The following is a 27811-nucleotide window of genomic DNA, read 5'->3' on the forward strand; positions in this document are numbered from 1 at the left end:
CATATGCTGCTAGGTATGAAAAGCTAAAAATCAAAACAGAAAAAGTGAATTAATATCATCTGGATGTGCCTTATTGCCATTTGCAGAGCATATTAGAGATATCTGCAAATTACCACAGGTTTTGTAAGTTGTATCTGGTATATACTGTGCCAGATTCTGTTCTCAGTAACTTTACAGTGGTGCAAATTGAACTGAAATCTGCGCTTTATGTATTTGAGCTGGGTTTCATTATAACTGAGACAATAAAAAGGTCAGAGTGGTCTTTGGTAGTACCTGGTTCCTGCTCTGAGCAGTGTTTTGGGGGCTTGTGTAGTTGCACATCTCCATAGCATTGGGATCCTGATGTGCTCTAGGAAGTGCTGCTTTTGTGAGCTGCTGCTGATTATAAATAAAGTGCTGGTCTGTAACTTCTTCAGGAAACCTGGAAACATGCTATTGAGAAAGCCAAGCACATGCCTGATCCCTGGGCAGAATTTCATCTGGAGGACGTTGAGACAGAACATGCCACTCGTTACAGGTCTGTGAGTCTTCCACCTTTGGATGCTGATATTAAATAGGTTTTTCCTGGTTTGTGCAAGGGCTGAGTTTGTCTAGTGCAGAATATCTGGCTGAAGAACTTCCATAATGCCTGAAGTGACTGGGTCTTAACTCAGTCTCCCAGGAATATGCAAATACTTCACATCATCAAAAAATAAACCTTTCAGCAAACCATTCTCACACTTTATCTCCCACCTAGGCAGTATCTAGGACTTTCACTGTGTAGACAGGAAACAAGGCTGAAAAGTATTTTCTGGTTGATTTATTTATGCCATAAGTGTAGTCTAATAAGGAAATTAATCCCAAAAAAGAGGCAGCATGCTTAGTTTAAATTGTTTGGTAAAGAAAGCAACATAACCCTTCATGACTTTCCCACGATAGCAGTTTCAGTGTTGCTAGTCCATGCAGTTTTGTTGCATGTGGCTGGAGTTTAAATCCTTATAAAGCCCAGAATAGCACACTGTGGTCTACGTGCTAAAAGGGAGTTTGTCCCAGAAACTGGTTTCAGTGCTTTAACAGGAGACTTGCCAAAATATTTACTCTGCTGACACAGGTGTCTGAGAGGAAGGGTTAGGGGTTAGAGGTCAGTTAGTCACCACTTAGCATCAGTGTTTGGGGACGCCTCTCTTCCAATCCCATACCAGCCTTGCAGTGCTGTTCTTCCCCATAGGCTTCATCTGTCCCTGGTCAGCCACACAGTCCTGAAATAGTTTGCATATTTTAAAATACAAATAAGTGATAATTCTGTTTTAGGGGTGCTCAATGTCCTGCTAAAAAGATGTCTCAGATACTCCTATTTTTACCTCTTTATTTGCTGTAAACTGGGGTGATACATAATGTATAAGGGAGAATATGGGGTGTCTGCATGCATGAATTATTCTGTGCAGGTTGGGGGAGCCAGGCTGGAAACAATCATGTGTTGATGACTCAGCTGCTGTGGTTCTCAATTTGGTTTTCACTGTGTTGGGAGTTAAAGGGGTGGGGATAAACCACAGTGGTACTCTTTGTATTATGACAGGGTTGTGCAGGGACTTGCTCCTCCCTCAGTGCAGTGTTGGGCAGTTCCTGGCAGCACTGCTTCTCACAGCTGGTGCTGCTCGTGCTGCTCACATTCTCCACAGCCCCAAGGCAAATACCCAGCCAGAACCAGGCTTGTGTAAGCTCAGGGTTTGGGGAGACAACCTGTCCAGTGTGTAGAGTTTGGTGAGGCCCTATCTGCACCCAGTGTGCTTCCCAGGCATCACAGAGGAGGGTTACCTTCAAAGAAGATAGAGCCTGATTTGCAGCATTACAGAAGTTCAGCTTCTACTTTGGGATCTGCTCACTGACAGGAGGGTTCAGTGTCTCTTCAAAGAGCTAAATGTATTTCTGCTTGCCTGCCCAAAATAAGGAAGGCCAGAGTGTAGCGGGAAGATTGGAAGCTTTTGTGTGGGAGTGGCAGCAGCACTTTCCAGAGTCAGTTACAGATAAGGAAGGATAGATGCTGTAAATGGGAGGATTTGGGTTCCCTTTGCATTTTTCTGAGCTGTATTTCCTGATTTTGCAGGTACAATGCAGTTACTGGGGACTGGGTTGAAGATGAAGTCCTTATCAAGATGGCTTCTCAAGTAAGATCACACTGTCCTTCATGTTTCCTAATAGCAAGTTTGTAATTTCCTTTCTGTTCCTAATTAGTGGCAGCAAGATGTTTTCCTCATAGAAATTTTGAAGTCTCAGTGTAATTCTTTTCTCCTATCTCTTTTTCTTTGTATCCTTCTCTCCAAAACAGAGTAGAAAATGGACTCAGACCTTCCCTGTCAGCAACATGAGGCATTTGTTCCATTCCCAGTGATTTCCCTTCCATGTCACCCCTCCCATTTCCTTCTGGCATAATTTCCCTGCCTGGCAGTAGTCCTACTATTTTGTGTGCTCCCAAATAATTTCTGTTCTTAGAATGAAAACCAACTGAATTTTCTGTATATGAGGGTAGAAGGCACTGTCATTTCCCAGTTAAGTCCTGGGGTTGGTTGTGTGTTGGGGTTGTCTCACTCTGTGCTGCTGGCTGAGTATCTGGCAACTGGGGAGATGATGCTCTCTTTGGCACACCCTATACCGAAGCCTAAATGCAGAGAGCATGAAGTCTGTGAAACTTCTTTAGGCAGTCACATAGAGCTGACTCCCAACTAGGGAGAGAATTTAAATAGTTTATTTAAAAGACATACCATTTCTTCTCCATGGGATATTGGCGGGGACAGTTCATCCAAATGCCTTTTCCCCAGATACCTACTTACACTACCAGTGCATTTTCAGTTTTCCTTGAGGAAATATTTTTATAGAGCCTGTTTGAAAACAGCCTTCTGCATGGTATAAAGGGGAGATTATGGTTGTGTCTCTTACTGGTTAGAAATCAACTTTGTGGAAATGGCAATGCTGGATTTTTGTTTTTTTCTTTTCCCCAGCCTTTCGGCCGTGGAGCAATGCGAGAGTGTTTCAGAACGTGAGTATCTGCCCACTTCATCTTTGTTTGCCTTCTTGCAGTATTTTCTTCTGTGGTGACTGGAATTTCACTTAGATGTAGTGGAAATTGTGTAAAGCTTGACTCCTTTCTAAAAGGCTTTGCTGAGGGTATTATCCCTGCTTGTGTGACTCTACCTGCAGGGAGTGGGGTTCAGAAAGGAGAATTTCCCTGAATATTCTACTTCAGCCATTCCTTGGATGCAAAATATTCATACAAGTATAGTAACAGCCACTTAATTTCTGTGGTTCTTGTGTGCTAAAATATCTTAAAATTTTATATGAGGTCATAGGTGTGTGCAGTGTGGAGACCAACTTGAGGCCTATAGTTAGGCAGAGAAAAGAGAAAGAAGGAAAGAATATTTGGATGGTGCAGTCTCAACTGGAAAAGCCTCAATTGGTGAAGAATATTATCCTCCTAGAATTTACTTTGGATCACATATACCAGAATATTTTTCTGAGTAAGGCAGAACAGGAACACTAACAGTTGTGGTTCCCAGAAAGATAAAGTGTGGGGGGAAGACAGAGGAGAAGAACTTTTCCTTCCTTGAAGAGTGTTATCAATGTTATTGTGGGGATCACTATCCAGCTATAAATTGGTGTGCTAAGAGATTACCTCGCCCCTTTCAGGCTCTGGAAACCAGTGTTTCCTGGAAAACATATGTGTGTGTGTTTAAAAATATTCCCCCTTCTTCACATATGTGGAATCCAGAGAAATTGCACTTCATGTGTGGTTTCAGCTCTGGAAAGATAGATGTGATTCCTGAAAGATGGAAATGTGAGGTTTTGAACTTGAGCAAAAAGGAAGAAAAGGAAGCCCTCAGTGCTCCAGTTTAGCACTGTTTCAGTATCAGTTTATGCTGGTGGCTCTGTTCCTGCAAAGCCAACTGGATACAGTAGGAAGTAACAAATCTCAGCCAGCTGACATTGCTCTTAGTTCTTGTTTCCTACCAAATGCCCCATTACACAATATTTTGAGTAATGCCATAAACAGAAATTTGTTAGCAGTTTTGCTTTAACCTCTGGTACTAAAAAAGCACAACTTGAATATCAGCTTCCTACTGCTGGGTTTCCCATATGTGTCAGTAGTACAGTGATATTTCCCATCTGGAGCTCTCTCCTAGATTTTTCTAACTCTGCAAGTGTTTAGTTAAGACAGTGACAGCATTAGCTACCCATGGCCCAATGAACCAATGTGAGGATATTGACTTGAGAAAAACATGATCTGGCTTGTTTTGTGCAGAGGAGTGTGTTCCTTCAAGAACTGGGAAGGTTTGGGATCTGGCTGAAATTCTTACCTCATTTCCTTTTTCATTCTTTCCAAGGCCTCTGTTGCAGTGACTGTGTGTCCATCCCTGCAGGGGTACAGGCAGCATGAAGTTGCTTTGCCTGTAGAGCGTCCTCAGTACCAAGAGCTCTGCACCAAGATCTTGGCAGGGAGAGGAAAAGGAAGGAGGGGGAAGGGTTGAAAGTTTTGAGTGCTGCTACTAATTAAAGCACCTGCTTAATGCATTTGTTGGCAGCCAGAAGATCCTTTGTTATCAATGTTTCCCTGTGCTACACACTACCACCCGCCTGCCCCAGCCCCCCTGCTTTGGAGGGATCTGTGGATTAAAGATTTGCTCATCAACAAAAGGGAAAAGCTGCATCATGAGAACTGACAGGTGCAGTTTTCCTGCTGGGAGTATGTGGGTTACTGAGCAGTGACTGCTGTGTGTTGAGAAGCCAGCAGATTGCTTTTATCCCAGGAGAGGTTTCTCAGTTCATGTTTGAAAGGCTGCTCCCTGTTAATTTCTGCAGAAAATAATGTTGACATTAGAACAGGTTGTTGACAAGGCACCAACCCTTCATACTCCAGGTTTGATAGGAACAGGAAGGGAAAGGAATTGAGAGGAGGAGAAAGTTCAGAGCACAATTAGCTGCAGCTAAACCAAACAGTTTGGCACATCCCAGTCATTCTCATAGGATGTTTCATTTTCCCTTGTCCCCTTGCTGTGCTTCACGTTTCAGGTGGAATACCTGGTAAATGACTGCTCATCTTGGAGCCTTTCTCTGTTCATGCAGGCAAGGAAATGGGAAAGATTTAATTAAAATCCTTGGGTTTCCTTTCACCAACAGTTGATTTGTCTTTCAGAAAAAAGCTGTCCAACTTCTTACACACTCAGAACTGGAAATGTGCCTATAATTATGTTGCCAAGCAATACATAGAGAGTGTGAGCAGGGATGTTTATTTTGAGGATGTTCGACTGCAGATGGAAGCAAAACTCTGGGGAGAAGAGTACAACCGGCACAAGCCACCAAAACAGGTGCAGTCAAAAATCTTGCTAAGCAAAAATGCAGTATTGTTCTTCTATTGGATTAGTTTTCAGACATAATTTAGAGGGAATTACTTGTTCACATTCCATCACATTTAAATGCTTGGATTAATTCTTTTGCCCTTCTGTGTTTTCTGTTAAATGATAGCTGATTTTGAGTAGAATAAATACAGAAATTGCTCTATATTTCCAGTACTAGGGGCTGTGTGTTTGTGAATGTCTGACTGTCCTCAGCTGTTGACCAAAAACCAAAATAAAACGGTGTTTGGATTGCTCTCTTTGATGTGTGCCCAGCTGCTTTTGTGATAACCAGAGATGTCACAGAATTTATTGCCAGCAGCAGTCTCAGCAAGCACTTATTTGTTGGTGCTCCAGGAAGGTAGATGCTTAAATCTTGCACACCCATCCAGACATGTAACTAGCATTGAATTTGAGAAGAGCTGGAAACCTGCTGGAAGCCTTACCAATTTTAATGTCCAAAATGAGTGGTTTTGATATGTGGGATATTTGCATTGCCTTCCATATGAGGGTTAGTTAATAACTAAATAACAGCAAGATGAGGTCTACAGTGAAGTATGCAGAGAGAAATCTACAAATCTAGAGATTTTAAATGCCATGTTGGAGAAAATATCGAAGTAGAGTGAGAGTTGTGGTGTTTTCTGCTTTAGGAATGTCTGTGGGACAGAGGGAGAAGGTGAGGCAAGATACAGAGATACCTGAACAGTAGATACCCTCAGCCCTTCTCTGAAAACACATTCCTTCAAGTTGTGCAGTAGTGACTGTATGTTTTGCTCTCTGGGTGCAGACTCTTTGCAGAGTACTCTTAAGGTACCCACAATATAAAATAGAAAGCCAGCACTTACTAAGAATTTTTTTTTCAGAGGGGTTTGTTGCAGAAGTGAGGTGTTTTGAAGTGACTGCTTTAAATTTATGGAATTCTTCCAATAACTCAAACGCACATGACTCTTCCCCCACCCCCTTGTTAAACAGAAGGATCTTTGCAATTGTTCAGATTCTTGCATAGGGAAAGTTTTCACAGCTGGAGGATTCACACACACTTAGATCTGAAGACAGAATTCTGTTAGTCATTGTTTATCTTCTTTCCTTCCCCAGGTGGATATAATGCAAACCTGTATTATAGAAATGAAGAACAGGCCTGGAAAGCCTCTCTTTCATCTGGAACATTACATTGAGGGCAAATACATCAAATACAACTCAAATTCTGGATTTGTGCGAGATGACAACATTCGTCTAACTCCACAAGTGAGGCTTTGTTTAATGCTTTAAAGTGTGCTGCAGGGAATTTCTGGGCTCTCTCCAGAGGTCTTGCAGTATGGCCAAGAAAGGAAACTGCAGGCTCTGCAGTACAATGCCAGATTAATTTCTCTGTTTGCAGTTTGTCTGCCCCTTACTTGGGGCCTGCTCTTTCAAGTGCTGAGTGCTTCTTTATTGGATTTCAGTTGATTACTGCTCAGTTGAACAGGGTTAATACTCTTTGGAAACCTTAAGCCCTTTGACTCTAATTATAAATGCAGGCATCAAAACATTTCAAAATTTCTTCAAATAGACAGTGAGAAAGATCTCTCATGTACAATGTACTGAATAGTCTTTTGGTGCCTCACCTAATACACAAGAGATGGCTGGTATCCAATCTATATAAATAAATCTAGTCCATTTGCATATAAAAATGTAGGTTTTTCCAGCTGCAGCCTCTGAATAGCTGAATCTGAGATTGCATACAGAAGTACAAGTACAGCTTTCAAGTGATTCTTGAATCTTGTGAAATAAATGTAAAATACTATTGAAAAACGCAAAGTGGTCAGTGTAACAAAGAGGTATTTTTCTGGGCCTTGAGAGTTTTGTTCTTTACATTTTTTTCCACTATTTTTAAGGTATTTGTCATGAGGCTTAATGTAAGCAGAGAATTTATGTTCTGGGCTGTCGTTTGTGCACTGAATCAGTTCTGTGCTTTCACAGGTTGGGAACAAAATGTTCCCTGGTATTTGCTGCAGTTAAAATGTTTGTCTATCACCACCAGTCGCCTCCCCCAGGCCTGGCAATGCTTTTTTGGAGGCCTTCCCAGAAGATTCCTAATATCTCAGCTTTATTCTAAAGAAAAGGATTTTTTATACCTGATTCTTGAAATGTGTTTTTTCAGGAGCACAAATGTACATTTCATTATCTGATACACAAATGCAGACACAGAGCAGTTGCTCAGGGGGATCACTCAGAGGGGAAGAAGAATTTGTGGGTATGCTCACATTTATTTATGGGTTTTTTTTTGAAACTGTGGCAGAACTAATGCTTGTTGGCACAAGGAATCAGTGTCCCAGAGATGCAGAGCTTGCAGATTCACAGGCCCAGCCAGAATGTTTATACAGAAGTTATTCTGCACTGGCTTCAGAGCCCACTGTTTTTCTCTCTGCCAGCCAGCTCCCCACTACCTAAGGTGAAGTCTATAGTGGAAAACAATCTCTAGTAAAAAAATGAGTTAAGCAATCTCATTTCCCCTGCCTGTACCCAGGGTGCTGCTTTTCACCCTGCCTCTTTTAGCCTCTCTGAGTTGAAGCAGGTTGGACAGACAGGATACTACATGCTTTTAGTCTCTCTTGCTGCTTTCATCATGATGTTTATACCAGTTACATTTTACTGATATAGTTATCAGACTTCTTTTCCCATTTATAACGGGGGAATATGTGTTGCTGTTTTCAGTAGATGAAGGCAGGGTGTTCTCAAACATTTTCTATGGTCCTTTCCAGGCCTTCAGTCACTTCACCTTTGAGCGCTCAGGACACCAGCTCATTGTTGTTGATATCCAGGGAGTTGGAGATCTTTACACAGACCCTCAGATCCATACAGAAAGTGGTTCAGATTTTGGAGATGGCAACCTAGGTAAAATCAATTATTCTGTTTCGCTAAGAGGTGCTTCTCTTTTCTTCCCAGCTCTGCTGAGTAGCCACTGCCCTGGGTGAGCTGACACATTTCTGAGGGCCTTGCAAACAGCTGAATGCAGAGAGATAGGCCCTGTGTATTTTTGAAGTTCCAGGTGTCCATATATGAAGTCGTTCATAGGACACTGCAAGTTTTGTAAGCAGGATCACATTTAGGCACATTTCTCAGTGATGCAGTTGGATTAATTTTTCTTATATCTTGTTCATACATAGCTTTCTAAGATTTTCCATACTTCTTTTACTCTTTCACGCAGAGAGAGTGAAAAGCTCTTAGAGGTGTTGGAAAGGAAGTGGGTTAGGCTGTGTGCTACAAAGCAATTTCTCTGTCTTGACTTTTTAGGAAAAGCTTTGGGACTTTCAGTTTTTATTAAGTAAATTGTAACATAAAATTTGAGTAAACCCTTTCTTAACTTTTTTTTAATGCCTTAGGTGTTCGAGGTATGGCCTTGTTCTTTCATTCTCATTTCTGCAACAACATCTGCAAAAGCATGGGGCTTGCACCATTTGATCTTTCATCCAAAGAGAAAGATGCCTTGGATTATAATAAAAAATTGCTTGTAAGTGTTTGATGAAGAAGTGTAATTAAGCTGTATCTTTAACAGGGAACCTTGTAACACAGTGTATATTTGGGACCAAGTAGATCTTTGAATGCTGAAATCATGAGTTGGATCTCACAAATGTGATTTGATGCTTGCTGCAAATTGATCTCAGTTTCAGCTGATTTTGCTGGGAATGTGACTTGATGTAACACTTGGAATAAAACAAAACTCTCTCTGACAGTAAAAATTTCAGGGCTTGATACTTTGTTGCTGTGTAGAACTTTTCAAAGCAAATACTTTTGTATTCATCTGTATGTTTTTAGAGGACTCCTAATGAACGTTCACATTGGCTTATATAGCATGCTTAGAGTACACAGAAGGATTATTGACAGGACTTTCTCATTGATTTGCCAAGGAATCTGCTCAGACAATTCTCCGTGGCACAGAGGAGAAATGCGGCAGCAGCCGGGTGAGGACGGTGTCCGGGAGTCGGCCCCCTCTGCTCTTCCGCCTGTCTGAAAACTCTGGGGATGAAAGCATGAGTGATGTGGCATTTGATTCCCTGCCCTGCTCTCCCTCCTCTGCAACCCCTCACAGCCACAAGGTGGACATGCTTAGTGAGTGAGCCTCATACATCACCTCTGAGGGGGTTCCTGAACATTGGACTTGTCTTTGGTTTGTCAAGCATGTTATCCTTATAATAACTGCAAATACTTTTTTCTCCTAGATTGGCCTGTGTTCAGTGAAGTAGATAACTTGGATCAGCTTGACAATAAAAGGGTGAGTGTCTTTCCAACAGAAAATGAGGTTGCAGCTGCCTAATGAAATGTCTTTATAGGACTTCCCAAAGGTTTTGTTCAGTAAAAGCACATAAAGGTGCTCTGCCTACTTTTTTTGTTGCAGATCATGTTATGTTTGTGCATTTGCTGGGTCTAGTAAAGGGAGAACATTTTATCTTAATATTTTAGTAGTCATTATTTTACCACCAGAAATTTATTTGCATCTGGTGTATTTTAACAGGTACTTAAAGCACATGCCTGTTCCCTTGCCTGCATGTTGTGTCTTGGGCACTTGTGTCAACTGTTGTGGAATGAAAGCTAAAGAATCTCTATGGATTAGGTCTCTGCATATACTGGTACCATGGGATGTTAGAGAACCTTGCCTGAGGGGATGCAAGAAGTTTGAAATGGGCATTTTCCAGTGCTGGGCCTTAGTTCCAGGGGCAGACAGTTAGTGGTTTATCACTGAAGCTGGGAACTATATTTAGTGTATTCTTGATTTGATAAAATATGCAAGTCCTTGATTTGTTCTAATGTATGTAAGAGAGAAGACAATCTTAGACTACTTTATATATCATCAAGTCCTGCTCCTTCTGACAGAGGTGGCATAATCCAGTATAACCAGTATATCCAGTATAACTATCCAGTATTTTTCATCGAAGCAGCAAAAGGCTTTTTCTCTGTGAGAAATGTCAAGCTGAGATCTTTACAAAGTGTAATGCTAATGCTGTTCTGTCCTTGACTTATGTAGGATTTTGAAAATGGTGGAGACAGTGGATATCCCAGTGAAAAGAGAAGTGAGACAGAAGATCTGGATCATAGAGAGAGGGTAAGAACCTGACTGGTATAGCAGAGTTGGGCCTGTTCATACTTAAACTGTTTCTGTAGAAGAATCCATTTTTTTATACTTCCTGATCTAGATCTGATCCTGACCTGAACTTTGAAAATAGAGGAAACAAAGAAGTTCATCCATGTTGCAGAATTATTTATTCATATTAAGAATGGCACTCTTGCAGGAAAAAGATTATTTGTAATGAGTAGCTTAATTTCAAATCTTGTATTTGATTAGGTGATGTTGTGTGGTTTTTGAAGTATTGCATATTGAATTTAAAAGATGTAGCCATCTTCTTGTCATGTGGAATCCATTAATATCTGTTTTCAAATTAATTTACACTCTCTACTTTGTATGGCCTTAAACATTAAATTAACAGAGTTGTCAGGTTATAATATGGAACTTTAGAATTCCTGGAAGTTAGTTGGCTACTCCTCTAAAATACAAATTTTTGAATAAATGCTTTTTGACCTGGAGATCTTAACAAGATATTTAATTAGAAAATAGGAAAGAGAATACTGCTTCCAGAGATACCACTCCTTTTGTCACCTCCTTAAGGCAAGGTATTTGTCATGGCATCTCCAGCTTAACATGGGTTAAAGCCCATGTGTGCCAAGTTCTTTATCATTTGTTATGTTTCTTAATATATTGTGATATCACTGAAAGAAAAGGATCCAATGGAAACAGTTCTGGTCATTGTCACTATTAATTCTGCAGGGTAGGAATAGTCTACAGGCATAACTAGCACACATCAGTTGCTGCAAATTGAATTATTCAAATCTTTACATTAATGTAGGGCCATTCAAACAACAACCGGAGGCAGGAGTCTGATGAAGACAGTTTGGGAAGCTCTGCAAGGGTAAATAAAGCAGAAATGTTCACAGAGTTCACTGCTCTGCTTGTCCTTTGTTCCACTCATCTGCCACCTAACCACATCACTGAGCCAGATGTTGGTTTCCCTTCCTTTTCAGCTACAGAAAAAATTTATTAATATCAACTTACCATTCTGTTATTTCCTTTTATGTTTTGTCTTTGTTTTCTCATTAAAGAAGTACTGTGAAACAAGTTATCACCTCTGTAGCTGTCATAAATTAGTGATTATGCATGGGTTTCTCACTTTAAAGAAACTGGATTTCTTTTCTGCCTAACTAAATTATATTTCCTTTCTGCACCTTAATTTTGGAATTCATCCTTTATGTTGTATGTTTTCTTAAAAACATGCAGTGTTTGAAACAGATACACAGTGAAGAGAACTACTGTCACCTAACTGAATTAGGAAAGACCAGACCTTCTATGCTTTTCTGAAATATAACTTCTGTGATAATTGGTCTTGGGTATAAGCTTAAACATATAACCACTGTGAAAGGAAAGAAAAAACAGAGCTTTGACAACAATTAATAATTTAGTTAGATACAATTTTCAGAATTTCCTTCTAATTATTATATATTCCTGTTGAGAAAATTAAAACAGCTTTAACAGACTGAAGTTCTGTGCCAGTAACCTTTCCTGTTGTGTTTTCTCTGTGTACCTGTAAAGGCCTTAATTGTGATAGGATTGTTTTCAGCTACTGTTTCCCACCAATCCATTATGTTCAAAAATTTATTCATTTGGGTTGCTCCTCTTGAGAAATGCCAGTGCATGCATCAGTCTGTAATCTTCTGCATTGTTACGTGCCATTTTTCTGGAGTTCTAGAATGCAAGCTGGATTTAAAATGTTGGGAACTGAAATTCTGGACAGAAAAGTATGGGTTTATTTTTATTTTTTTTTTGTTCATGGATAACTTCAGTGCTTGCAGTGTGACTATTCAGTTGCTTATTTTTGTAAGTAACATTTTCTGATTCAAACTTTGAGATGATTCTTCAAAGTGATGACGTTCAGATTAGAAATAGAGAGGTTTACTCCATTTCTTTAATGAAGAATAACCATTTATTCAGCTACTAATATGATTTTTGAAAGCTATGTTTTAAAAGAGTATTTACTACAATGTAACAATATAAATAGAGGCTTTGATTCCTGGATGGTAATATGGATGGGAGTTTTAATTTTGAATATAAATAATAGTATATTTTGTATTTCAGATCAGTGTGGAGAAATGGAATCTTTACAACTCTTCCAGAGTCCATGTCCACAGACCGTCCTGTGTTGCCCAAGAAATTCAGAGGCTCAATGCACTAGAACTTGAGAAGAAAATTGGGAAGTCAGTCCTTGGAAAGGTAGGATGGGTCTGCTGATATTGTTTTATCTAGCAAGAAGCATCTTGTATTTATTACTTATATAGAGGTGTTCCCCTGCTTGCATTTGTTTGTGCAGTTGAAAATAACACATCTATACCTTTCTGTCACCTATCCATGTTGTATAAGGAACATTTGAGTTCAGGAACCCATGAATTCCATCTGCTTTTGGCCTTGCAACATCTGGGCTCCTTTGGGAGGAATCCTGCTGCTGTTAGTCTGCCTTTCCAGAGGCATCACACAGGGAAGATTCAGTGGGATGGTTGTGATGTACCCACGAACCTGCACACAGGCAAAGCTAAGGTCCTGAAAACTGGACTGACTCTTTTTACTCCAGACTATTTCCAGATAATGCAAATGCAATTTAAGTTTGGGGTTATGTATGGCCTTAAGCCCACTCCTAAAACATGATGTAAATCTTTCTGAACATTCTGGGAGCCTTAGGTATTCTCAAACCTCTTGGTGTGGGAAGAAGCCTATTTTTCACAGAATCTTTTAGGTTGGAAAAGACCTCTAATTTCATCAAGTCTGACCTCTGACCAATCATCACCTTCTCAACTGGACCATAACACTAAGTGCCATGTCCAGTTGTTTCTTGAACACCTTCAGGAGCAGTGATTCCACTACTTCCCTGGGCAATCCATTCCAGTGTTTAACAACCCTTCCCATGAAGAAATTCTTCGTGATGTCCAGCCTGAATGTCCCTTGGTGCAGCTTGAGGCTATGTCCTCTCATCCTATCACCAGCTGCTTGAGAGAAGTTGCTCACCCCCATCTTGCTAGAACCTTCTTTCAGATAACTGTAGAGAGTACTAGGGCTTCCCCTGAGCCTCCTCTTACTCCAGACCATGCCTCTGACCCCTGAGCAGAAGGGTTTTAAAGGTTCAGATGCCTACATCATCCTGTGTCTCTCCTGTGCAATCGTGTCCAGGTTCACCTGGCCATGGTTCGCTATCATGAAGCCGGGCGCTTTTGTGAGAAGGACAAGGAATGGGATCAGGAGTCAGCCCTGTTCCACCTGGAGCATGCTGCAGACTGCGGGGAGCTGGAAGCCATCGTTGGGTTAGGCCTCATGTGCTCTCAGCTGCCACATCACATTCTTTCTGAGGTCACTCTTGAGGTATGGAAAATGCCAAAAAGCAGAATTGTGGTCCATTGTAAAAGTAACATAAGAATAGCAGGAAATGGAGATGAAACAAAAAACATAGTTAGGTGTTCTGTAGCCTCTTCAGAGAAAATAGATTACTTTGTAATTAAGGATTTGGACAAAACAGCAAAAAATGCTGGCTCTTTCTGGTTTTGCCAAGCAAATGACTGCATGCCTTTGGGAAGCTTTTGAAGCCACCTTTACTGTTCAGCTGCTTTGTTTCTTGTGGCTATGCCAATTTCTCAGACATACTAAATACTTATTTATTTATTATTTAGGACTTTGAGAAACTGCATTTAATGGTAGAGGGATGAAGGGATGGTTTTAAAAACGTGGTTTTTAAAGGTTTTGGTTCTTTTACTAGGATACAAAGGAGAACAGAAATAAAGGATTTAACTACTTGCTGAGAGCAGCAGAAGCTGGAGACCGGCCTTCCATGATTCTGGTAGCAAGAGCTTATGATACAGGTGTCAATCTTGGTGCAGACAGGTACTGTGCATTGCAAAGTTAACTTGGTGGTACTTCACTGAGGGAAGGCTGGGACAATGATTTTTCTGCTTTCGTATTTTTGCATGTCTTTCTTATTTACATGAGTTTTCTGTTTTGCACAACAGTGATACTCTTTAAATTTCCCACTGTCAAATAACATTAAACTTCTAATTGAAGTTCATTGAGCATTCTTAGTGTGCAGAATAACTGATTTTAAAGTATTTATGAAACAAGACTCTGCAGCTTTAGTTTTTTTCCTAAATTGGTTACGTTCACAAATATAAATGCCAGACCAAAACCATACAACTGTTAATGAAATTCAGACTCTGGAGTTCAGCAAAACACTTCAGTCTGATACTTTCTTTTGTAATTCCTGCATAAAGTGACCCCAGCCTCACATTTTGCTGCAGTGACCTAATGCTGCAGTGCCATTAGTGAGTCTCCATAAGAACATTTGCTTTCTTGGAGAGCATCAGGGCTCTGAGAAGCCAGTACAAAATTGGATGCTGAATCTCCAATGCAAAGTATGTTTGTTTCATAAGGGAGCCATCTTCAGAAGTTATTTTTGTCTGCAGAGCCCAGGATTGGAAGGAGGCACTGCACTGGTACAATGCTGCACTGAATATGACCGACTACGATGAGGGAGGTGAATATGATGGCACTCAGGATGAGCCCCGGTATTTGCTCCTAGCCAGGGAAGCAGAGATGTTAATGATGGGAGGGTTCAGCCTGGATAAAGATCCACAGAGATCAGGTGAGGCCTCATTTTGTTTCTGTTATCTCTAATCTTGCTTTTCCTTCTCTTCTCTCCCAGCATGTACCCCAAAAATGTGTGAATTCTTGCTTCAGCTGTTACAAAACATAGAGAGTGTCAATACCTTCAGATTTAATGATGCTGGGTGTAACAAGGCTGATAACAGTGAAGGAAGAGATCTTGGCAGGGACAGGGTAGTGGGTGGTGCCAGGTCCAATCTGCACATTGAGTCACTGCCAGGCAACCTTCACTCCTTCTGAGGTTGCTCTTCTGGGTCACTCCCCTGAGCTGCAGGTTGCTGCTTGTAGTTTGGGTTACAGCTATGACTCCCAGGCCCTACACAACAGTCTCTTAGTTGCTGTGTAACCTACATGCTAGATGTCTGTCTTGGGGGCCTCCTACAGGCTGGTCCCGTTTCCACTCCTTCCAAATACATTGGGGAGCCATCAGCAGCCAGTTGTATAACTTCCAGCTTGAAGAGCAGAGGCCAGATTCCCAGCTGATGTAACTCTGACACAGTTAAAACACACCCATGCATCAGGCCCAGCAGTTTGACCTCAATTTCTCCCTTTGTCCTTTATTTGCTTCAGGCTAAAGCCATGTTCTTTCTTTACTCTGTCAACATAACTGATGCTGTTTCCTCTCTAGGTGAGCTTTACACAGAAGCAGCAGAAGCAGCCATGGAAGCCATGAAGGGCAGACTGGCAAATCAGTACTACCAAAAAGCAGAAGAGGCTTGGGCGATGATGGAAGAATGACACTGAAATTAAGCAGTTCTTGTATATAATTTTTTTATAGACTTGCTGCATTTGCAGCTAAAAAGATGTATTTTTATGTGATGTTACCAGGTTGATTTTTTTTTTTGTATTTTAGTTTTGGTTGCTTTTTTTTCTTTTTTTGAGGGTAGAAATATAAATGAAGTAGTATCTAGAGTGCTATAGCATACTTAGTGTTTTAAAGCTGTAATACACACACACTTGGACGTTTTATACTTTTTTTATTGTTATAACTGAGGGGCCTAGTTTTTTTGACAAAAGAAAATGAGGCCTTACTGTTTAGGTTTTACATGTCCTGTTTTTTATACAGCAGTCATCAGTGTGTTTACATTTTTCTTCTCCTCCCCACATACAGAAAAACATTTTCCTAAATTACCAGCATTTCTTCATCATTTTTGGTGTATCTCATCAAATTTGCACATGAACGTAAATTTTCAGTTTATGGGTGCAGCTACTGATGTTAGTAAGTAGTCCTGTTCTATTTTGCTGACAGTGTTGGACTCTTATTCTTAAATGAGTTTCAGATGGAATCCTTAGTTTGGGAGGGATAGGGAAAATAATTCAGATTGGCAGTGAGGATATTCAGAGTGGAATGTTTTATTCATTACCAGCATTGCATATTATACCATTAGGAAATCATTCATATTCATGGTGAGGTGAGGCATCCAGCTACCTCTCCCATTTTCACATTTTGCACCATATAAAAGTTTAGTTGTATAAAATTCTACTGATCTTATATTTGTCCAATCATGTACAGTAGCAAGATTTGTAATATATGGGTAATTTGAAGTTAGCTTAACAATGTCATCTCAAATCTCAGTGAAGCTAGATCATCTCACTTAAAATGAGAACACATTTTCCACCATTTCCGGATGGATGTTTGAAGAAGTTAGGAGATGTTTATTCACTTATTACTATGTACAGAAAACAATTTATATGGTTTAAGTATATTTTAAAATGGTATTTTATCTGCAAATGCCATTTAGAGAAGAATTTCTGGTTACAAATGGAAAACAGCATTATCCCCAAACACTTGAATTTGTGTCCTCTTTGCCTAATCCTAACCAGTGAGGGGAGGACAAGTACCTGGTGGTGGTTGAATTATCCTTGCATAGAGAGAAGTTTCTTCAAATCCAGTCTGTTATTCCAAAGCTGTTGTGCCATCTATATGGATAGTACAGAAGCTATTCCTATTCCTTGGTTGTGGTTAACAGTCATTTTGCAGGAGATTTAAGATGGAAGCTTCTGCCTCCTTGGCCTTGCAGTCTCCTAAGGTGTAAATTGATGTGCACAAAGGGCAGACAAACCCTGTGAAGTGCTGAATAACCTGTAATACTCATCACTTCAGCCAAGCTCTTAAAAGCAGGGGTAAAGCTGAGCAGGCTATGATATGATGTTGGATTGATTAGGATTTCTCACATGCCTAGCCAAGGAATATTAATTTCTTGTAAAATGCATAAAACTGTTCAGGGAACAGAAATCATTCTTCCTTTCCTGTACAAGTGCCTGTCACTGGAATCACATTTGCTCCCATTTTTTCTTTTTTTATGACAAAATGATCTTGAATTGCTGTTTAGACAGTATCCAAGGGTCATGTCAGTAACAACTGCCACTGTCTGAAAGAGTGGTGGTTAATGGAAGATTTGAATCCTTTCTAGGAGGGAAGGGAAAGTTACCCTTGGATGTTGTGCTTCTGGATGGTGCTGTAACCACCAGGCATTTGTTGCTGTGAGCAGCCTTGCAACACATGGCAACATCTCTTTTTGTAGATTGCAGAGGTTGTGGGAAAGTAGAGCCCATGGCCTTTTTCTTTTCTGTTTTGAGAGTGAAGGTGAAGCTCTTCACCCGTTAGTGGAGGAATGTCTCATTTCCAGATCTCAGCTGGTCTTAGGTAGTGACGTATTAAAACAGCCAGATTTTTGAATCTAATATTTTTTGTACCTAACATGCTGAAAAAGAACCAGAGGGGTGCAATTCAGATGAATGTTTTCAGTGCCTATCCAAAGTTGTACTTTAGATGCTTAAAGGCTCTCTGGGATGTGGCCTTTTTTGCTATTGCAGTTCAGTTCATAGCATTAAGGAATCAGCTGTCAATGAAAGGTGACACAACTCACCTCTGAAGACAGTTGAATTGTCTGTTTTGTGCAGAACCTATACAACAAAATCAGACAAAAGGATTTGTTTCCCTCATAAGGTGTTGATGCCAAATCTTTGAGATTTTCCTTGAGAAGGAAGCATGTGTGACATCACCACTAACTATGTAGAGAGGAGATTGAAGGTGTCTGTCCAAAATGTGCATGCAAAGGATGTAGAGGATAATTATGGACACTTTTTTGGTGTAGTTTAATTTGCTAAATTCAGTAGTTGCTAAAGTTGCTGACAGCTCTGTGTAGATCTGGGATGTAAAAGTGCACACAACTCAGTACAAAAATTATTATGGTTAATTCTTTGTTCACAAATAATAATTTTTGGTGATGAAGACTACCTTCTGTCCTAAGGTGTATAAGATGATTTAGCCACACAATAAAGGGGAATGTCAATAATATGAAAATGGAAATTGTTTACAGAAATAATTGCAACTTATTCTGTGACATTCTTTTGAAGGGAAAAACTGTATATTTTAAAGACTTTCGCAATTATATTGCTTTATGCTGTATTTTTAATCTATTCACAATGAATAAATAAAAATAAGTATTTTTTAAAAACATGAAAATAAATCTGAGGCTCAGCCTGCCAGAACTTACCTGGGTTCAGTGTTTCCAGATGTCAGTGGGAATATTGCTTAGGTAAGGACAGTGAGATGGAAGCCTTTGTATGTCAGACAAGCAAATACTGCTTGCCTGCATCACTTAGTCCTCTCATTCCCTTTGTCTGGGTTCATTCTGGCTAGTCAATAAAAATGTTCTTTTTGTCACTTTTCTCAGTAGATTTTTACTCATTACTGTGGGAGTTTGCTTTTGTTTTGTTTGGTTTTTTTTTTTTTATAAATTGCCAAAATTCAATCCTACTATTGCAAGCTTCCAGAAATCCTCTGTGTTGTTATTGTGTCATTCTATTCCCGATTTCATTCCCTTTCAACAGTCAGAAGTAACTAACTGGGAGGAAATTATTAGATGTGTAGCAACAAAATCTGTTTTCCTCCAGAAAACAAAATGGTTGATGTACTCTCTGATTTGCATTTGATTACACACATAGTGTCTGTAACCAATGGAGTATAAAATATAAGGACTGGAGGGATTACTTGCAGGGTGCTACAGAGGCCTCCCTATGCCATTAAAAGCTTTTGTTTAGTCCTGAGAATAGACTGGAAATTCCTGGGCTCTGTGATTTGAGGTGGGATACAACATCTAATGATACAATGTCATTTTGCTATGATTTCCCTTTCTGTGCCAGAATAATCTGTTTGATACAGGCCCTTTCAAACTGTTAAAAGGGAGCTCTTGTTGCTTTTTTATGGCTTTATTTAGATAGATGGAACTTCTTACACCTGTGTAGTTTAAACAATGTGAAATTATCCTCTAGCAAAGGCACTGTGAAATAGCAAATTTCCTAACAAAAAAGCACCATCTGGGCCTTTGCACTGTAGAATCAGTAAGATGAAAAATGGTGAAAATTGGCACTGCTCTACCTTTATAGCCTGTGTAGTTTTTAGATATAGCTGCTGTCACAGAGATGGAGTGTTTGGCAAGTGTAACAAAGTAAGAATAGCATTCTTCAGAAACCATGGAGACAGCAAACTCTTATAGCTTATAAAGTGTAAATAAGTATATTGCTTGTTTCTTAATTACTGGTCTTGTGGGACTAATTTGAATCTCACTCTCTTCTCCACAGATGTAATTTCACTCAGAGTAGAATGAGTGCTGACAGAGCCAGGTGTAGTTACGATGAGTCAAATCAGGACTTCTCATCTGAATTTGGACAGGTAGAATTTCATTTGAACCTCTCAGGATGGATGCAGGGCAGTGCTGCCAGGGGTGAGTCAGGGTATTTTTAGGTTTAAGTTCAGGGATATCTCTCAGTTGCTCCTGCCGATGGACCTGACCCCTGTGTGGGAACAGCTCAGGGCTTTGTAACCGTTGGGCCTGGCCCTTAGTCTGGGAGTGTTTGGTACAAGTGTTGGGTGCTTGCTATTCTCTGGCTGTTCTGTGCTAGGAAAACAATGTAACAAGCTGGTAGCTTGTGTTATAGTTTGAGTTCTCCTCTACATTAATTATTTTTTAATTTTGAAAAGGTTCTGTCATTGTAACTGATGTTGCACAAGTGAAATTAAAAAACTGGTGACCAAACTGCCAGCTCCGAGTGACAGCCTGTGCTCTTATCCCGTCTGTGTCATACATGGCTAATGTGAATAATCTTGAGTACACTTCCATCAGTACTCAGGAGAAATGTCTCTTTGGCCAGGCACAGAAACATTTCAGGGACAGAGGCTGAGCTCAGCTTTGACAGGGCAGCAAAGCACTTTTCAGGAGGGTGTCAGTACCTTGCACTACCTGGGCAAAAGGACCTGTGGGACTGAGCAGCCTATGCAGTGAGGAACAGATTGTATTGAGTGTTCCATGCAGCCTCCTGTACACACACACTTGGAGACTGATAAAACTGACTCTTCCCCTGAACTTTTCTGCTTGAGCAGGTTACAGGTGCTTTGCTGTATGAAGCCAATTCAGGTCTGCCTATGTTCTCTGCTCCTTGAACCTGTCCTACTGCTCTGCGGTCGGCTCCTTCTATTCTTAAAAAACCCCACATCCTGAAAAGGCACTGAACTGAGGGTATGAAACTGCAGCAGCACTAGAGGAGTTTATTCATGTTCACATGTGTGTGCTGTTATTCCTTAGTACTTGTAGGCAGTGAATGAAATTTTTAGCAATACTGTGCAATGCTGCAGCTTCTCACAATGAGTGGTGAAACGCTAGCACAGGTTGCCCTGAGGTGGTGGATGTCTTATCCCTATAAACATTCAAGGTCAGGTTGGACAGGGTTCTGAGCTACCTGATCTGGTTAAAGATGTCCCTGCTCACTGCAGGGGGTTGGACTATCAGACCTTTTTTACACACTTTCAACCCCAACCAAACCATGGTTCCATGTTCAGCAGCTCCCTGCAAAGAGCTGCTTGTGTTGCAGGGCCAGGCTGTGGGAGGTGCCAGGGAAAAGGGTTGAAAGATGCTGTCAGCAGGGCTCCAGCAGGTTTATTTTCTCTATCGTATTTAAATGAACTTCTAGAGAAGCTGGAATTTTTATCCAAATACAACCTTTCAGATGTAATTAAGTGGTGAAAATGACGTTAATTCTTTAAGAAAACTCACCAGACTTTCAGGCAAAATGCGGCCAGAGACTCCCAGGGGCAGGTTTATGGAGCACCAGCAGCTGAGGTGTGCTACCACCCCTTTGCAGAAGTGTACTGAGTACTGCCGTGCTGGTCCCTGTGCTATCAGCAAAAGAACAACCCCCCAGTCATAAACTGCTGACTTTTGACTTCGCAAATTCAGTGAGCTGTGGCTTTGCAACGGAAAATTAGAATTTTAGAACATTTTTAAGCTTTCAGAGGGGGTGCTCCGGCGATGCCACGCGTACCGCGCAGACTGTGCTGCTCCGTGGCATCCACGTGGCAGCGGGCGCGGCGCGGAGGGCTCGGACACAGCTACTCCCTCTCGTCCGTCCCTCCGAGTGCCGCTGCTTGGAAACGGGCTGAAAAGGACCCACCGCATTTATTTTTCGGGTAGAAGGGGTGTGTGGGCACAGCGCTTGCTGGGGATGGAGAGAAGTGGGAAAAGAGGGAAAAAAGCGGGTCTGAAGTAAAAGTGTCGCCGAATGACAGACGGCAGCATGGCGGTAGCGTGGCCGAGCGGTCTAAGGCGCTGGATTAAGGCTCCAGTCTCTTCGGGGGCGTGGGTTCGAATCCCACCGCTGCCAGCAGAGTTTTTTTGCGCCGCGGGTCGGCGCCATCGCCCCCTGGCGGCGGCGGCGGCCGGGAGAGCATTGTGGGTAGGAGGAGGTGCCGCGTCCCCACGTGCCGGCCCGGGGGCCACCAACATGGCGGCTGCCTGACCGCTGCCCCGCCGCCACCGACACGGGGAGCGGGGGAGCGCCGCCGCCCGCCCGGCCGCACACAGGTACGCGGGGCCGCTCTGCTTTTCCGCCTCCCGGGGCCGCCCCGGCGCCGGGGACGCTGCGGGTGTTGGCGGGGGAGGAGCGCGGCCTGGGCTGGGGTGGGCTCTGCTTTCCGGGGAGGACGGCGGAGCCGAGCCTGCGAGCACTCGGTACCGCGGGGGCAGCGGGGCCGCAGCGCCCTGACAGGACCCGGCACGGGCCGGGGCGCTTGGAGGGGCGGGCGAGGTCCGGCCGCAGCCGCGGCCCCTCGGCTCCCGCAGCAGCACCGGGGGGCGCCGGCCGGTCCTCCCGGGGCTGCGAGCGGCGGCTCCGCCGGTCCTCCCGGGGCTGCGAGCGGCGGCTCCGCCGGTCCTCCCGGGGCTGCGAGCGGCGGCTCCGCCGGTCCTCCCGGGGCCCGCAGCCCCGCGCCTTCCGCCCGGGAAGGACTCGGCGCACCCGCTCCGATGTGCAGCTGCTGCCCCTGCCTTGGACCGGCTCTGCGGGGCTCCAGCCCAGCCAGCCCAGCCGTCCCGCCCGGGGGGATTCGCTTGGTCCCCGCGGTCAGGACGGGTTGGGTGGCTCACTGTGGCCTTTCGGCGGGGCCCCTTTCCCCGCACTCCTGCGCTGCCAGGCTGCTGTGTCAGGGGAGGCGGGCACCCGGAGCACGGAGCCGCGTCCGGCGGGGAGCGCTGCCCGCAGGGAGCACGGGACGGGCACCGCGACCCTGCCCGGGAGTGTCACAGCGGCGGGAGTGACCCCTGCCCCCGGCCCGAGTGACCCCTGCCCCTGGCAGCACAGGCCTGACACGTCCTGCGCTGCACACATGTTGAGGTGGTAAAGTAGGGTTTATGCTTCATGCATAATCTGTTAAACCCCAAAGGTTTGCTTCAGTGACATCACTTCCACAGAGAGGTCCTGGTGCAAAGGAGCCCTCTTGGGTTCACTGCCAGAAGATGACTGTGCAAAGCTGCTTGCAGACGAGGAGAAAATGAAGCAAGTAATGGGGTCACAGTGATAATTACCATAAATGCATGGAAGGTGCTTCAGCTTGTTTTTGCAGCTTCCATTTTACTGTGTGCCATGAGCCACCCTGAGTGAGAGGATTGCTCAGAGTCCCTTCTAGAGGAGCCCGGGTGCCAGAGTTAGTTGTGGTCGTGATTCAGGAGATGGCACTTTTCCCATGGTGCTGTTTCAGCACTTACACTTTTAGGCACTGATCCAGCAGGAATTCTTGGCCTTTCCTTGGCAGTGCATGATTATATGAAGAATATTTCAGGTTTCAGTGTTAGCACTTTGGGGGTCCATTATTAGTGACAAATTTAGGTAAAAATTAAATACTGGAGCATTTCTTGCAGGCCTGATAAAAATCTGTGTGTCAAATGATGTGCAGGTTTGTAATTTACCTTCTTACTGTTGCATTTAAGTCTTTGGTAGTAAAATAAAATGTCTAATACTCAAATGCCTTTCTAAGCTCAGAGTGAGATGCAGCATTTGCTTCATCACTGATTTTTACAGTTCTTTAACCACAACATTTTTCTTCATTGGTTCTACATTGATGGTGTTATGGGCAGCTAATGAGCAGTTTCATGGATTGGTCCTTGCATTAGTCACTTTGCAAGAGAAATGAGAAGATTTATATCTCTTGCCCTCCTGCGAGCTAATAACTCACACTAATAACTCACATTATACTTTGACTTGCACCTTAAAGGAAGGTCTGTCCTTCTTAAAAGAAAATGGTTCTACCAAAAGAAGTTTGAACCTGCTGACCATGATTGCTGTCTCTTAATGTCTGATTCCATTCTGTAACTCTTGTGGTATCATAAATATATGTATATGAGAACTGTGGAAATTAACACCACTCTATGTATGTATATGTATCAGACATAGGATTGTGTCTGCATGCCTTCATTCTGATTCAGAGGATTTCTTCCAGTTGCATGGGTACTATAACTTGTGCTGGGACACACTGCTTCCTATTTATAGATGTGTCAGTCTCACTTTCCAGTAAATGGATCTGTAGTCATGCTTTGTCTTTACAGGACTGGGAAAAAAATGTGGTTTCTGTAATAGAGCAGTTCCCCTGAGTAGTGACAGGTGGATTCACAAAGAGATTTTGTGTATAATTGCATAAGCAGTGTTCAGTGAGAGACCAGAGACCAAGTTCTTCAGGCTAAGTTTTCTGTACATCCTTAGCCCAGGAAATCTTAATTTCTTTTCTCAAAAATGTAATAATTTTCTCAGAAGAGAGAGACCAAGCCTAGCAGATACTTGGCATGCAGGCTGTCAGGAAGGGAAGGGTGGTTCCTGGTTCTCTCAGGGGTATGAGGAAGGAGGGTTTGGATCCAAGTGTCCCACCTTTAGGGTGTTACTACATGTCCTGACACATCTTGGGCATCCTCCCACCATCAGCTCTGTGCTGAGTGCAGACTGCAGTTGTTCCATGTCTGCAGAGCTGTCAGGTGTTGGGCCACCCAGGGACATGAGCGGGGAAAGCAAAAATGGAACTGACAAACCTCATTTCTTTAAAACATACTTGTGTATATTTCTGGGAGGAACTGGGTGCCTGACAGAAGACACTGATATCAGTCAGGTATCACATACTCAGGGTTTTGCTCACAGCTCAGCCTATGGTTAAGGTACTGGCTTTTTGCTATGAAGGTGTTCTACATTTCTACAAAAATTATTTCAGATAGGAATCTGAAATACTAAGTCATAAATTTTCAAATACATATGTATGGTACAAAGACCATGGGATATGCTGGTGAATAAAGAAATGGAAGATGCCAGCTCAGTACTGGGAGGGCTACTGCTACTTTTTTGGTAGCAGAGAGTCTGTAAGTGACAAATGCAGAATTATATTTCTAGGTGGAATGGCAGAAACACTGTAAGCCTGAATGGATGTTAACAACACTTGTATCCAGAATGTCTAGCCTCTCTGAAAGGTTTCTTAGGTAACTGTGTGTGCATTAATGTGATATTTGAGAAGCCTATATGTCAGCTGAAATATACTGAGCTGCCTAAATTGTGTGATAGCTTGAGTATTTGAAAAAAATGCCATTGTTCTAGATGTAACTTGGATGCTGGGTTCCTTCTTTCCCAGCTGCTTGGTTCCAGCTAATCCTGCATGCTGCTTGTTTGTCTTTCTCTTCCTCCATAGGAGGTCCAGCAAAGAAGCAAGTTGTCCTCAAGGAGTAAGGACAATGAGGGAGGTTCCTGAACACATATCTTGTTTTGTTCCCTGATCAACTTTGTTACTAAGATTTTCCTTGGTCAGTTTGTGAGAGGTCTTATTTTTTTATGCCTATCTCTGCCAGTATTAGCTAGTTAAAAGTGTCTTAACATAGTTGCAGTGGCATCCCAAATAATTTGTAAATCCTTTTGTTTTATTTCAGCGGGGAAAAACTATTGTTGCTTTAGCTGAGAGATCATTTTTTATTCAGAGGTCTGAACCAGGCACGACACTGACTCCAGCACGGGATTGAACATAATGAACTTTTGTTCCAGAGTATCCAGTCCTCAGTTAATATCAGTCTTATTTATATTGGAGTTGGTGTAGTTATGAGGAAGAATCTGCTGTTCTGCTGGTTTCAGAGGGCTCCAGGAAAGGATGAGCAGTGTTCTGGAGCTCTCATTTAGCAGCACAGTCTGAAGAGTGGCAGGTCAGGAGACAAGGCTGCACCTTGTCAGGGAGATGAAATCAAAGTCAGGGTATTCCCAGACTGAAATATCCAAAGCAGTGACCTTGCAGGGCCAGTTGTGGCTGGAAAATAGCTGCTACCTGTGCGTTACTGTTACACAGTGTAAAAAAAGATACATTTTATGCAAGTGCAGAAGGCTGTCTTTCCCTCCCTAGGGCGCTGGTTCAGGGCTTTCTTAATAACTGCAGCTTCCACAGAAATTACAGCAGTTTACCTGTTTTGAGACATTTGCTGGTCTCAATAATTTTGTGGCCTTCAGTCAAGATTGTTGAGTATCAGGGAGCTGTTCATGCAAACACATACATTCCTTCAAAATGCAGACTAAACAGATTATCACTGAAAGGAACCAAGTTAACTTGAACAATGCTCTAGGCTGCATGTGGTATGTGACACAGATGAAATCATTCATATGACATTCCTGTTTTCTTTCAGGTTGTGCCAAGGAATAAGCCAAGAAAAAGCTTTGTTTTATCCTAGCATGGCAAATGAGGAAGATGATCCAATTATACAAGAGGTAAAAGTGCATTGTGACAACAGTGATTGTACATAAGAATTTTTTATTATTTTTATTACTACAATTCCCAGTGTTCCTACATTGCTGAAACAATGCATCAGCAGGATCAGAGGTTGTCAGTGGTTGTTGTGCTTTGTACAGCACCGGCCACAATGGCTGGTGCTGTACAAAGAATTATGTTGTGTGGGCCAAGTATGTGGCTCATGGTATCTGTTTTGTCAGAATAGCCTTGTCTACGTTGGCAGATGCAGCTCAGGTGTTTCACCCTTTGTAATCTGTCCATAGCAGAAGAGAAAGTGGGAAATTTGCTTCTACCATTGTGTGCTTCCAGTGAACTCCATTGCTTGTCTCTGGGAGCTGAAAAAATCAGAATGACTTTGAGGAGTTAATATCTGTTAAACATGAATCTACAGTGTTCATGGCTTCTGCTGAAGTAAGGAGTTGTGTTCTGAGTCTGGATTACTTTAAAGGACTGCTGTGTCCAAGAAGTAGCCATAGTGTCTTTGTCACTTGATATCTGAGTTTACACACCAGAAGCACAAGTAAGGGCAAGTCCATAGAAGGTGAAAAGCCATGAGAAAAGGAGTGGCAATTGTCAGGAGTGTATCTGAAATGGCAGCTTCCATATGTCTTATTCATGAAACATCTGTGCATTTTCAGTTTTGATGGCCAAATGCAAGTGTTGAACCAGCTTGAGGATGTGGGTGTCTCTTGTCTAACTTAGAAAGATTTTATGCCAAAATACCAGTAACCAACTTACCTTTCAGTCGTGCTGCCAAACCGAGAACTTCCTCCTCTTTCTATAATTGTGATAACAGATTTGCTTCAGATCCTTGGAGGAAAAATGTTCCTTTTTCACATTTGTTTGCCAAGTTTCCTTAGAGAGGAAAAACACAGATAGAGCCACTGTCTGCTGCCTCTTTGTAATGGGATTTTTAGGTTTGGTTTTTAAAAAGGCCAACGCGTCAAAATCAGCAGAGATGAAACTTTAGACAGGAGAGTCACGAATCTGTTTTATATTAGAGTTCATAATGAAAAGCTAATGTCAGTATTTGAGCTCTAAGGGTTATACTTTTATTACAGCTGGCATGTGATGAAAGTTACTTGTTTTGCTTTTTAGATTGACGTATTCCTGGCCAGAAGTCTACTGGAGAAGCTCTATCTGTTTCAGGTATTTCAGTTAACTTTTATGCAGTGATAGTTGGTTTAAAATAAATGCAAAAAGTGTAACTTAATGCTTCAATCTGCCAAAGTCTTGGATATAGAGAGCCTGTTTGGGTCTCAGTTTAGAGGCAGGAGTGAAGCTGGTTGGTGATGGGGCCTGTGGGTGTGCTGGAGACCTGGCAGCCTTAGCAGGATGCTGCTGTGGCTGGGGGATTTCACTGGGATACCACACTGTCCTCTCAGCATTCCCAGAGGGCTCAAAGAGAGACCTGTGTGGCTAAACCTGGGTGTGCTCTCTTGATCAGCAACATGTGGCCTGAACTTTCTAAGCTAACATTTACTTGTATATTTTACTTCTAATAATTCTACAGAGAGTCAATGCTTAGAGATAAGGGTTTCTTCTTCTGCTGGACTAATGTGTGGGACAATTTTCCTGTGTTACAGGTTATTGTGGTGTGTGAGGGGCAAGAAGGGGGTTGTGAAGTGACAAAAGCAGAGGGCTGGGAGG

General features: G+C 42.3%; 2 protein-coding genes and 1 non-coding gene across 10 annotated transcripts in view; all 3 read left to right on the forward strand.

Annotated features, from left to right (window-relative positions):
- EEF2K (eukaryotic elongation factor 2 kinase) overlaps positions 1-18766 on the forward strand; it is a 29469-nt gene extending 10703 nt beyond the window's left edge. For 4 of the 7 annotated variants that reach the window (XM_015643174.3, XM_015643173.3, XM_015643178.3 and 1 more), the window contains 16 exons: positions 417-517; positions 2084-2144; positions 2976-3013; positions 5165-5336; positions 6459-6608; positions 8105-8237; positions 8726-8853; positions 9251-9452; positions 9563-9615; positions 10366-10443; positions 11243-11305; positions 12526-12660; positions 13609-13797; positions 14189-14313; positions 14889-15067; positions 15716-18766. In XM_015643174.3, coding sequence (XP_015498660.1) covers positions 417-517; positions 2084-2144; positions 2976-3013; positions 5165-5336; positions 6459-6608; positions 8105-8237; positions 8726-8853; positions 9251-9452; positions 9563-9615; positions 10366-10443; positions 11243-11305; positions 12526-12660; positions 13609-13797; positions 14189-14313; positions 14889-15067; positions 15716-15825 — 1917 coding nt within the window. In that variant the 3' untranslated portion in view covers positions 15826-18766. The remainder of the gene's footprint in view (positions 1-416; positions 518-2083; positions 2145-2975; positions 3014-5164; positions 5337-6458; positions 6609-8104; positions 8238-8725; positions 8854-9250; positions 9453-9562; positions 9616-10365; positions 10444-11242; positions 11306-12525; positions 12661-13608; positions 13798-14188; positions 14314-14888; positions 15068-15715) is intronic. The other 3 variants (XM_015643176.1, XM_015643179.1, XM_015643180.3) reach the window with 2 other exon arrangements.
- Positions 18767-21668: 2902 nt separating this feature from the next.
- TRNAL-AAG lies at positions 21669-21750 on the forward strand. Its single transcript has one exon. It is a non-coding gene; the product is annotated as a tRNA-Leu (tRNA).
- Positions 21751-21838: 88 nt separating this feature from the next.
- The window catches only part of POLR3E (RNA polymerase III subunit E), a 28650-nt gene continuing 22677 nt past the window's right edge, over positions 21839-27811 (forward strand). For both annotated transcript variants that reach the window (XR_004499418.1, XM_015643004.3), the window contains exons 1-3: positions 21839-21950; positions 26058-26139; positions 27260-27310. Coding sequence is in view for 1 of the 2 variants with exons in the window: in XM_015643004.3 (XP_015498490.1) it covers positions 26104-26139; positions 27260-27310 (87 nt within the window). In the remaining variant the exon portion in view is untranslated. The remainder of the gene's footprint in view (positions 21951-26057; positions 26140-27259; positions 27311-27811) is intronic.

This window comes from Parus major, chromosome 14 (assembly GCF_001522545.3).
Source record: "Parus major isolate Abel chromosome 14, Parus_major1.1, whole genome shotgun sequence".
NCBI classification, from domain to species: domain Eukaryota; kingdom Metazoa; phylum Chordata; class Aves; order Passeriformes; family Paridae; genus Parus; species Parus major.